The 12,904-nt window shown below is 33.4% G+C and overlaps 1 protein-coding gene across 1 annotated transcript in view; it reads left to right on the forward strand.

Annotated features, from left to right (window-relative positions):
* The window catches only part of LOC141563198 (N-acetylated-alpha-linked acidic dipeptidase 2-like), a 97,609-nt gene that overhangs the window by 64,485 nt on the left and 20,220 nt on the right, over positions 1-12,904 (forward strand). Inside the window, exons 18-20 of the mRNA XM_074303949.1 lie at positions 2,815-3,079; positions 8,380-8,461; positions 8,978-9,070. Coding sequence (XP_074160050.1) covers positions 2,815-3,079; positions 8,380-8,461; positions 8,978-9,070 — 440 coding nt within the window. The remainder of the gene's footprint in view (positions 1-2,814; positions 3,080-8,379; positions 8,462-8,977; positions 9,071-12,904) is intronic.

Genomic DNA, 12,904 nt, shown 5'->3' on the forward strand with positions numbered 1-12,904 from the left:
GCTCTGTAATTCTCTTCATTCTATTTTTCCCCTGTATATACTTTTGTTCTCTTTCCTTTCTCTTTGTAATAATTTTTTTACCCACTTCACTCACTACCTTATATTACCCCTTATCCCCTTCTCTTACCTTTTTTTCTTGTGTTTCTGCCCTTCCTTCTATCCTGCCTTTCCCTTTTCTTTCCTCTTTCTCCTCCTACTTCTTAGATAAATTGCTATACCAATTGAATGATTAAATTATTCCCTCTTAAAGCCAAAAATCAGTGAGATCAAACTTCAGACAGTGCTCATTCCTCTCTCTGCTTTCCCTCCATTATAATAGATCTTCTGTGCCACTTTGTGTGACCTAATTGTCCCATTATAACTCCCCTTTCCTCTTTTTTCAATACAAATGTTTTCTATTCCTTAATGTTTTTTAATTGATATCAGCATATCAGAGTGCATTCACAACCACAGCCTCTATTCATGGGATTATTTTTCTATCTGCCCCAGTGACAGACACAGTTCTCAAGAATTACAGATAGTTTTCCTATCAAGGGGTATAAACAGTTTAACTTTTAAATATATATTTTCTCCTCTTTATCTTTCTCTTGAGTCCTGTGTTTGTAGTTTAAATTTTCTGTTTACTTCTAGTTTTTTTTAAATAGGAATGATTGAAAATCCCTTAATTCTTTGAAGATCCACACCTCTCTTAAAAAATGATGCTGAGTCTAGCTAGGTAATTAATAACTCCATATTATTATAGTAATCTTCATTCCTTTGTCTTCTGGAATATGGTATTCCAGGGGTCCAAATCCTTTGTTGCAAAGCTGCCAGATCTTGAGTAATCCTGACTGTTGTTGTTTGATATTTGAATTATTTTGTCTGGCAGCTTGTAGTATTTTTCCCTTGAGATTGTAGATCTAGAGTTTTACAACAATATTCCCTAGATATCTCTTTCCAGAGGTGAACGATGGACTCTTTCAATGAGTCTTTCCCTCTCTGTTTCTAGAAGTATGTCCTTAATGATTTCTTGAAGAATGTTATCCAGGATCTTTTTTTGGTCATGGTCTTCAGGTAGGCCAATAATTTTTAAATTGTCTCTTCTGGACCTATTTTCCAGGTCAGCTATTTTTTTCCAATCAGGTATTTCACATTTTCTTCTATTTTTAAAATTATTTTTAGTTTCACTAATTCTTGCTGTCTCACGGGGCCATTAGTTTCCATTTGCCCCATTCAAGTTTTTAATGTGTGATTTTCTTCAATTTAGCTTTTGTCTCTCTTTTTCCATTAGGTTAATTCTACTTTTGAAGGCATTGTTTTCTTCAGTGGATTTTTTTTTTTTTTTTCATTTAGCCATTTGTACTTTTTTAAGGAGTTTTCTTCAGTCAATTTTTTTCCTTCCCTTTCCAAACTCTGTGATGCATACCTCTCCTTTCCTTTCTCATTTTTTTCTTCTACCTTTCTTATTTGCCTTTAAAAGTCTTTTATGAGCACTTCCAAGAAGTGCTCATTGGGCATGAGACCAATACATACCATTCTTTGAGATTTTTCTGTGGACATTTTGTCTTCATCTGAGTTGGTGGTTTGGTCTTCCCTGTCACCATAGTAGCTTTCTATGGTCAAGGTTCTTTTCTGTTTCTTGCTTATTTTCTTTCCTTTTCTTGGTAGTTCCATTTTTTTTTTAACTTTTCTAGTTGAGTTCTGCTCCTGAGGTAAAGGTGGCACTGTTCCAAGCTTCCTGTGCAGCTCTGAGCCTTGGCTTTGAAAACAGGAGTCCCTTGCGTTTATAGGAAGTAGCTTCTGCTCTTTTCAGGAAATAACCTGGTTTCCCAGAGTTTGCCTTCTGAGCTGGGAGTGGAGGCAGTTTCACTGATTTGCTCTCCTACTGAACCAGGACTAAGGGTCCTGATTTGCTGCAATTAATTCTAATTTGCTACAATTAAGACGCTCTCATTGGCTTTTCCAGAGTCTGTTTAAGCAGAGCTGAACATCCTTTTTACTTCAGCAAGACTGAATTTTTTTGAAGTTATCCAATCTGTCTTGAGCTGATCATTCCATCAGACTGTTCAGAGGCTTGGTTTCATGTGGTTTTTGAGTGAAACTGGGAAAGCTCAAGCAGCTTCCTGGTTTTACTCTATTTTATTGGCTCCACCCCTGGAAGGTCCTAATCAGTGTTCATTAAGAAAACTTGGGATACACACTTAGTACATCTAGAAATTTGTGGACTTCAAATAGATTCTCAAATCAAAATTAAGGGAAGCAGTGTATAAGTAAGTTTTAGACTATTAAAATTTCATTGAATCAATTGTCAGATATTTAGTGAATGTTAGATCCAAGATATGAAAATACAAGTGTACAGAAGGAAATAATTTCTACTTACAAAGAGGCTGCATTTTAATGGAAGAGATAAGTGAATGGAAGAAAATAAGTATAAATAGAATAAATATAAATACATACAAAAATATTCAAAAATATACAAAAACACAAAATGGCAGAGTTGGCAGAGAACCCTCAAGCAACCACTTACTCCAACCAGTTATATCTGAGCAAAATATCTCAGATGTTTTCCAGTGTTTTCTCAAATTTATCTAGGAAGAGGGAATGCAGTACCAACCCATTATTAATTGCACTTTTGGACTAACTGTTAGGGTGTTTTATGTTTCCTTTTGTTTTTGTTTTTGTTTTAAATATCAATTATTTAATGTTGTTGCTTTATTGTGGAGAAAGGGTATAGTGACATGTGTATATAATTTTTCACAAGTGGATATAATTTTTCACAATTTTTCTTTTGCTTAAAGTATTTAATATATGTCTATGCTTTTCCCCCTACCTTAGAAAACAAACAAGTTTAGTAGCTATCCAGTTTACCACACTATTTATGAGACTTTTGAGCTGGTCGACCAATTTTATGACCCTACCTTTAAGAAACAACTTGCTGTAGCCCAGTTACGAGGAGGACTAGTATATGAACTTGCCGATTCCAGAATCATTCCTTTCAATATTCAAGACTATGCAAAAGCTTTAGAAAACTATGCTACCAGTATCTATAACTTATCCAAGAAACATGACCAACAACTGAAAGATCATAGAGTATCATTTGGTAAGTAGTAGTTATAATATTTATTGTGAGTCAAAAGTAAGAAATTACTTCCTTTTGATAACTATTTGATAACCATTTGATAACTATATCAACAATCTTTATCATTCAAACATTTCAACTTTAAAATGAACTTTATTTAAATTTAAATTTTTTAATACAAATAAATTTGTTAAAGAAATGTCTATCAAATAATTTAATTCCAAACTTAAAGAGGCAGCAATTGATGATAGGGGAGAAAGACAAGAAAATTATATATTTGGCATAAGTTATGGGTACCTAATAATTTTAAAGAAGGCATATTTTTTTTCTATACTGCTTAATGATGCCTTTGAATTGTCATTAATAATAAAATAATAAAATAATAAATAATAAAATAATAATATTTCTAGATTTTATTCTTTTTTGCATTTTGCAGAATGCTTCATGATAATAATCTCACTTACATACTCCATAATGATGTTATGGAGTAGAGAATCTGATTATTCATATTTTTCAATTGAAGAAACAGGTTTAGAGATGTTGAAATAAGTTGCCCAGAGTTGTACAGCTTGTAGACTTCAGAAGTAGGTTTCAAACTCCCTTGAATCTTCAGGAAACTATGTCTTAATGCTGCCCAACACTGAAATTGTTTAGTAATGCTGTCCAACACTGAAATTGTTTTATTAACATTGATTTGACTGCATATACTTACCCCTTCACAGTGTTCTTATTAATCATTCTTATAAATGACTTGTACTAATCGATGTACAAAAGAATAAAAAAGAAATAGCATGGTAAAGAGCAATGAGGGATACATTTTGCCAAATATCCATCCTGTTTCAAGTTTAATTTTGCTCAAAGATTTTTTATAAAGGAAAAAAGTATGTGTTAGTTCTATCCATCTAATGTCAGGGATATACACATACTTATGTATACATATGCATACATGAATATATATGTATATACACCTAATTTGTGTGCACACATATTTACACATCATCATAACCATTTTCACTCATTAGTATCCTGATGCTGTATATCAATTAATAACCAACTGACAAGTTCATAAGTGCCCACTAGAGTCAGTGAGCATTCTATTAAGTAATGGACTTACAAAAACAAACAGAAAAAAATGAAACAATTTCTGTTCTCAAAGAACTACATTCTATTAGGGGAGATAACATGATACATATACATAATATAAAGAGTAAATTGTTGTTTGTCCCCCCTTCAAAGAAGATCATGGTATAAGGGAGGTGATGCCATGACAGGCAAGTGAATTGTATTTAAGTGAGGAAGGGCTATGCAAGCTCACCTGCTTCACTTTCCCCTCCTTAGACATCTGGGTCAAGTTTCAAGGTAAAGATCAAGATGGCTGGAGATGCCCCTGGATGAAATGGGAGACCATGAAGCTAAGGTCTTCAGTAGGTCTCAATTTGACAGAAATTGCATCCATTAAATGATTAAGGCTGGGTAGCAATCGAGATTAAGAATCTTCAATAAATAAATAAATGAATGAATCTGGAAGGAGGGGAAGACCCTCAGGGTTTCTGGCCAAAGCCAAAATGGCAAATTACATTTAATATGAGTCAGTTAGGACTCAAATAGTACTCAAACAGGATTTGGCCTAGGACCTAATTGGTGACCAATTAGAATCATATTGGTTTTGGTTTAAGGCCTGGTCCTTAAGAAAAAAAATCTAGCTGGTAAATCCCAAGAAATTGTGAGAGGCTTCAGAGGTACAAAAGAGGAAAAAAATGCTTTTAAGAGCATCTATAGGCAAGGGTATGATACCTTATGTGGACAGAGGGAGGGAATGAGGGAAGGGGGAAAGGAAGAAGAAAGAAAGGAGGGAAGAAAGGCAGAAAGGGGAGAACAAAGGAAGTAGTTTTCCAAGTGACCAATTCCAGGCCAGTTTTACTTACAGAGGTTAAGAGTAAACACAAAGTAATGAAATATAGCAAGGAAGAGCACTAGTGGTTGAAGGAGTGGTTTAAGAAATGGTTTGTATAAAAGTGATTCTTGAACTGTGCCTTGAAGGAGGAAGGGCATTGGGGTACAAATAGTGCAGATACATAGAGAAGAAAAGTTAATACTATGTGTGAGAAATAGACGATAAGATCAGTTTTGTTAAACTCGAAATGTAGTAACAAAAATACTTAATGAAATTGTAAAGATAGATTTGAATCAGATTGAAAACCTTAAAAAAAAAAAAAAGAGTGTATATTTTTGTCCTAGAGGCAATAGGGGAATCACTACCACTAAGTTTATTGAATAGAGAAATAACAGTCAGATCTGTATTTAAGGAAAATCACTTTGGCAGCTGTGTAGAGGATAAATTGGAACTGAGAGACATTAAGTCAGGGATACCAATTAGAAGACCATTGAAAAGTCCCAAGGCAATGTAATGAGAATTTGGTTGTGTTAAAGAAAAGGAATCATATGTAAGAGATGTTGGGAAGTAAGAAACAGTATTTGACAAGGGATTTAATATAATCAGAAAAGAGGATAAACCTTGAAGAGTAGAAGAATGATGTCATCCTCAACAAACTGGGAGAGTATGGTAGAACAGTGTTTAGAGAAAGATGATATAGAGAGTTTGAGAAAGCATGGGAATATCCAGAGTGAAATATCTATTTGACTGTTGGTATCTCTAGATCCATGAAACTTGAGTTCAGGAGAGAGACTAGGATTGTATATATAAATCTGTGAGTTATTTTAAGCACATAAGAACTGCTGAGGTCACCTAGACAATATAGAGAACAGAGTCAAAAACAAAGCCTTAGGGTACTTCTATTTTAAAATCAAGAGGAATTTTATAAATGAGGGTACAGCAAAGAAAATAGAAGTGGTTAGACGGATATGGAAAACAAAAATAAATGAAAAGCAGCATTTATTTAGCCCTTACTATGTGCAAAGCACTGTGATACCAATAGAAAAATATTAAAGTTTCTGATTTAAGGAGCTCAAAGGCTAATGGTACAGAATATTTCAGCTTCAGATAATTCATCATCTCAAATTTCATGCTAACTGATAAAATCATCATTTTCTAATGTTGATCCACTTAACAATGTTAAGGAGTTTGGGGGTAGGAACTTAATTTTCAGAGTCTTCAGTAGCTATACCTGCAGAACCCATGAAGGCAGTTGTTGGGTCATGTCTCTATGGGGGATGGCTCAGAGGCTTCAGCTGGAAATTTTGCCACTCCCACAACTCTTGGGCTTAATCTGCTAATTAGTGCCAAATATCATCAGTTAATGGTGAAGAAAAATGGGACCTTTCTAATAGGGATTTCTCCCCAGAATATGGAGAATGGTCTTAGAAGTAGGACTGGCAATTTTGGGAGACACTGATATTTCCAAGGTTTTTAAATTCAGGGTCTTGGGCTGTCTCTGTTGTGGTATAAGGAAAGGTGGTGTTGAATGGGTGGGAATACCTTGACTGGCCTGGCACAAACTGCCTCATATTTCTCACTCAGGGTGCCTTGCTAATTCATGTAAATTGGTTTGGTTTTCCCATAAATGGTAATTAGTCACTGCTTAGAGGAATGATTAGCCTCTTCACTGTATGAGTTGCTTCCCTGAATAGCTATGGTGATGGGACAGAAGCAAGACTGGAGATCCAGGAAGGGTGAGCTTCTTCTGAGTACTGAGCTTTCTCTTAAGGAAATGTTAGTCAAAGTAATGGTGATAGTAGGAATTATCTGGCACAAGCTTCCTTTGGCTGCCCCAGTCTTTATACATTATGCAGTAAGTAATTTTCCAGAAGAGGATAATGTAACAAGAACCCAGAGAGGCAAGAGTGTCCAGTATGAGAGGGTGGCCAATATTGTCAATTGTAGCAAAGTGATCAAAAAGCATGAAGACCAAAATAAAGACCATAAAATATAGCAATTAAGAGAGATTCTTGGTAACTTTAGAGAGAGATAAGACCATAAGCCAAAATACAAAGCATTGAAGAGTGAGGGGGAGGGGAAGTAAATGGAATCATTAAGTATACATAGCTTCTTCTAGGAGTTTGGCTGAGAAAGAAGATGGATCTAGATACAAATATAGATATCTATGTATATATATGCATCCATATGTGTATGTATGTGTGTATATATATAATATATATATGCATATATATAAACATAAAGATAAAAATACTTGAAGTGAAAATAGAGTCTGGTGAAAACTTTTGAGAAGGAAAGAGGATGATTATGAGGGCAATCTATTTGAGAAGGTAAGAGGCTTCCTTTTGCTGGTTTCCTCTTGAAATGGAGGACTACACTTTATCAAGAAAATGAAGGAAGAAGGTAGGTGGGGAATCAGAGGACTGAGTTCAAGAGAAGAAGGAAATCAACAACAACAACAAAAATTGGTTTCAATTGGACTATCAAAATATAGTGAAAGCATGCTCTCTCTCCCTGAAAACTTGGAAATCCGAATAAAATTCACTAATTTTTTAACCACATTTAAGCCAATATCAGGAACTTGGATTTTAAGTTTCCAGCCATGCCAGTTTTGCCACAAATTGCCATTTAGGTGAGGTTCTAATTTGTGATCTTTTCCAAATAAGAACGGAGTTTGTTTTATGCTGGATTTTTAGTTCACATCATTAATTGACAAACATTTATTGAGAATTTCTGTGCCAGGTACTGCACTAGGTGCTTAGAAGCAAATGCTTACCTATATGTAATGAAAATTATACACAATGTAAATGTAAAGTAGTTTGGAAAATTTTTCTTCCTCTTATAGATAAAGTCCTTTGAGCCAAATTTTGAAAAAAGCTAGAAAGGACACACACACAAAAAAATGAAGAGGAACAGTAAGTAGACTACTTTGACTGGAATGGAGGAGTAATAATAATTAATAAGCTTACAAAGATAGAGGGGAAGGTAAATTATGAAAGGGTTCACTTTCAACTTTATGTAGAATTTGAGCAGTACTAAAATTTAGGGAATATATGTGGGTATATGCCCCTCTTACTGCCTGAATGGTATTTTTTCCCCTCGCATTTACAGGGTTTTTAAAATTCTTGGCTGCTATTTTCTCAAAAACAAATGTTAATACTGTTTCCATTTCCATACAACACCTATTTGCTAAAGATATTTGCTAAGCACCTCCATGGTTCTGCAGGCATTGTCAATCAAAAAAAAAAAACAAAAAAAAACAAAACAAAACCTGGAGAAAAACCCTATCATTTACTTTTAAGAACCATCTGGAAAGGGGAGGGATAGATAGGCAAGTGAAACTTGAAACATAAAACACTTATAAGAGTATTGCCTCTTTCTCTAACATTACTCTTCCAAAAACCTGTACTTCTTTTTCCTTTTAAAGATTCCTTATTTTCTGCTGTGAGAAACTTCACAGATGCTGCTGCAGATTTTCATAGAAGACTTGCACACATTGACTTTAATAAGTAAGTTTAAAATGCCAGGGCACCAAACTTCTTCATGAAAGAGTCTGATCTGTGGAAATAACAAAATCTGTCATTGTATACTGATAAAGCATTTAAATGGTAGAGCCTGAAGAGTCCAGAACACAATATGGAGAAAAGATGAAACTTTAGGATTTTATATGCTAAGAATGATTGGAATTAATTGATAGTTCTTTGGATCCATGTCTACTGCTATGTAGAAATATCTCACTATAGCATGTGATTTGTGATTTATACATCATGACCTATGAATTTTTGTCGTATTGGATGAACTTTTACATGTCATCTAATAACTTAAAAGGCAAAATTAGAATGAAAAAGTTATATGTCTTGCATGGTGATGCTATTTCTAGTAAAAATTTTAATGGGATATACCCACCTCATTTAAGCTTAATTATGTCTTCTCTCTTTATTTTTTTGTTAATTCCTCTGAAATATTGGTAGTAGTAAAAATTATATATATATATATATATTTATTTTTTCTTTCTTTTTCCATAGCCCAATTGCAGTGAGAATTGTGAATGATCAGTTGATGCTATTGGAAAGAGCTTTCATTGATCCTCTTGGTTTACCTGGAAGGCAATTCTATAGGTAAGATGATAGAGATGGACATTTAGTGGGCACCAGATACCATACACAGACCTAGATATATAGAATGCAGTAGATTTTAAATCCATTTTAGAATGATGTAATGCAATTGAATAGAAAGGTTTATGTATACCAAGCGTGACATGGTTAAAATGATTAATATGTCTCCTATTAACAGAATATGTGCTTGGTGTACCTAGTATATTTTATATTACCTTACATAGAATAGAACTTTGTAAAAGTTTGATTAATTGAAAGAAAAGTCTCTTATTTAGTGATATAAGGAATAAATATTAGGAGTAATAAATAGCTAAAATATAGTGCATAGCAACTCTAATTATTCACTGATATGTAACACTTTATAGTCTACAAAGCACTTTTTTCATGTCATCTCTATGAGAAAGATTGTGTTTTATTATTTCCATTTTACTGCTATAAAAGAAGACTCCTAGAGATTGTGAATTAATTGCCCATGGTCATTCATTAAGTAATTTTCAGAATTAGAATCTCAAGAGATTTCCAGATTTTACATTAGTCTCTTTCCACTCTATCAAGTAGCTTTTCAAAGAAAATTTTGATTTTTATTTTCTATCCAGTATTGGCCAAAAGAAAGAGAAATGACCAAAAGAATAAGACCTGGGGTTCATTTCTCATGTGAACCTGAGTTAGTCACTATAATTCTCTGATTCTCAATATCTTTATCTGTAAAATGAGTCTTTTGAACTAGATGTCCTCTGGGATCCCTTTCAGTTAGATTTATTATCTTATTGATTTTTGATAGAAGTACTATAAAGTAAATCAGGATATTAATTTGTTATTCAATATATTTTTGAACTTTTTTTTTCCCTGAGGCTGAGGTTAAGTGACTTGCCCAGGGTCACACAGCTAGGAAGTGTTAAGTGTCTGAGGTTAGATTCAAATTCGGGTCCTCCTAAATTCAAGGCTGGTGCTCTATCCACTGCGCCACGTAGCTGCTCCCTATTTTTGAACTTCTAATCCACATATTATTAAATGTCAAAAGTTCTGTTTTTTTCAACCCACAGTAATGTATCACATCATTTTTTCTGTTTGGTTTCATAGTCTGTCTATATCAGTAAGTCAGGGTTACTTAAGAATACTTTTTATATGCTTTTTGAATGGCAACAATCTGCTCCAAACTGTTACCATAAATGATTCCATTTCTGGAAACAAATCTTTATTTCTCAGGTATTTGTTCAGTATCTCTTTGTTGATATAATAATGTTGGAAGAGTTCATGTGCATGATTCCATCCTTGACTCTTAGTCATTTCATAATGTACATTTAGAGGAAAGGTAACTTTGTGGTTATTTTTGAAAAATCCAATGGCCTGGACTTATCACCTTTTGCTGTTGTTCATTAAAGAGCTGACTTTTGCTTTAAAATTATTTGTCACTTTTTGATTTGTTTAGCATGCATTCTAAAAATGTTTATAATCCTCTTCCTTCTTTTCTCTGTATGCTAATATTTCTATCACTTTACTAATATAGGCCCAATTTTTTTCAATTTTTAAAAAATATAATTGGCTTATATGTGGAAGGGTCATTGATGTCATCTTTTTGTAGTAGATATGTGTGGTCTTCTATTAAGGAAGACTCATATATAAGTCGAAGTTGATAAAGCACTTGGTTAAAACAAAACCCACTATGAAGTGTTTGAGCCAATAATTATGGATTTGATCTTTTCTGTCTCTACTGTTACTTTTTAGTTTTGCAAAAAGGCTACAACTTCAGTCACAACCTTACTGTGTAACTACTTAGTTGTTCATATATTAAGTTTTGTTATCAAGTTTTGTTTCTTCTTTATCCAATTAACAGATTTATTGAGTTGGATTGCTTTTGACTAAATAGAACATTTCCACATCCTAGAGATTGTCTTGTCCATGATGTCTTCTGAAATTTCTATAGAAAAGGTTTTTTTTTAATTAATTTTATGATTATAACTTTTTTTGACAGTACATATGCATGGGTAATTTTTTACAACATTATCCCGTGCACTCATTTCTATTCTGAATTTTCCCTCCTTCCCTCCACCCCCTCTCCTAGATGGCAGGCAGTCCCATACATGTTAAATGTGTTATAGTATATCCTAGATATAATATATGTGTACAGAACAGAATTTCTTGTTGAACATGAAGAATTCGATTCAGAAGGTAAGAATAACCTAGGAAGAAAAACAAAAATGCAAACAGTTTACAGTCATTTCCCAGTGTTCCTTCTCTGGGTATAGCTGATTCTGTCCATCAATTGGAAATAAATTAGATCTTCTCTTTGTTGAAGATATCCACTTCCATCAGTATTGTTGTTGAAGTGTATAATGATCTCCTGGTTCTGCTCATTTCACTCAGCATCAGTTCATGTAAGTTTCTCCAAGCCTCTCTGCATTCATCTTGCTGGTCATTTCTTACAGAACAATAATATAACATTCATATACCATAATTTACCCAGCCATTCTCCAATTGATGGGCATCCATTCATTTTCCAGTTTCTAGCCACTACCAAAAGGGCTGCCACAAACATTTTGGCATATACAGATCCCTTTCCCTTTATAGTAAAGGTTTTGATGGAAGTTGAATTATGTACTTTGCTAACTGTACTGCTTTGATTCTTTGTATCACATGATTTATCTTTTTTAACTTTTGTTTTCAGTTGTTGATTTAAAAATCTAGAATTTCTGATATTTTTCCAGATTCCTTTATACTTGTTTCTTTTTTGTTGCTTTTAAATAAGCAATATTGTATTCAAGTTTTCTACAGCTTATATTAATTAGATATTGTTGTGATCTTCCAATGCCTTTTCACATAATTTCAGTGGCTTTCAAGATTTTTCTGCACTTTTCTGTTTGTTACTTGTTAACCTATCCTAACAAATATTGCAAGTATTAAATGTTTTGTACTCTTCTTAAAAATACTTGAGGGAGGGATGTATTATTCACTCTTGATAGTTATAGAAGATACAACTTTTTGGTATATTTCTTTTGATATGATCAGTTTGTTATTTGGATTCATGCTTCTAAACTCAATTTTCAAAAAATCCAGACTATTTATTGCCATTTCTTTTAAAATCACTTGCAATTTCATAATATTTTTGTTATAAGTTTCACTATGAAGTATAATTTCTGAAGTTTGATCATTTGGAAAAGCCTTAAAGGGAGAGTGAGTAGGCCAGTTTGCTAAGAACGTTGGGCCCAAATTATGGTAGGGGAAAACTTGAATGTTAGACTAAGAAAATTCATAGTATCATTGATTTAGAAAGTTCCATTGAAAAAAAGTTCCATGTTCATCTAATCCAATAGCTTTGTCCTACAGATAAGGAAACTGAGGCCCAGGAAAATTAAGTGACTTCTCCAAAGTTGCAATAAGCTGTTATTTTCAGAAATTAGATTTGAACACAGGACCTCTAATGCTACAATTAGTATTATTTCAACTAAATTTCCTAGAGGCAGTAAGGAATAATTAAAGGCTTTTGAGCAAAGAAAATGGCATGATTAAGGAATTATTTAATTGGGCTAAAAAAATGCAGACTATATTGGAATCAAGATACTAGAGGTGAGAAAACTGATTAGGAGACTACTATATTTGGTCAGGAATGAAATGAAAATTATTTCAACTGAACTAACACCAATCCTTCACCTGTCACTATGCTACTGGCTCATTTTCTAATTAATTTGATCACTTCAGATTTAAAGGTATTCTAGAGGCTATACTCTGGAATAAAATAAAGAATACTCAGGGTTGTTAAAACATTATCTGTAGTAAGCTTTTCTTGCCAGATTCACTCCTGTGGGCTAGCTTTCCTATCAGTTTTGAACCAAGGACTTA

Source organism: Sminthopsis crassicaudata, chromosome 3 (genome assembly GCF_048593235.1).
Source record: "Sminthopsis crassicaudata isolate SCR6 chromosome 3, ASM4859323v1, whole genome shotgun sequence".
In the NCBI taxonomy this organism is placed as follows: domain Eukaryota; kingdom Metazoa; phylum Chordata; class Mammalia; order Dasyuromorphia; family Dasyuridae; genus Sminthopsis; species Sminthopsis crassicaudata.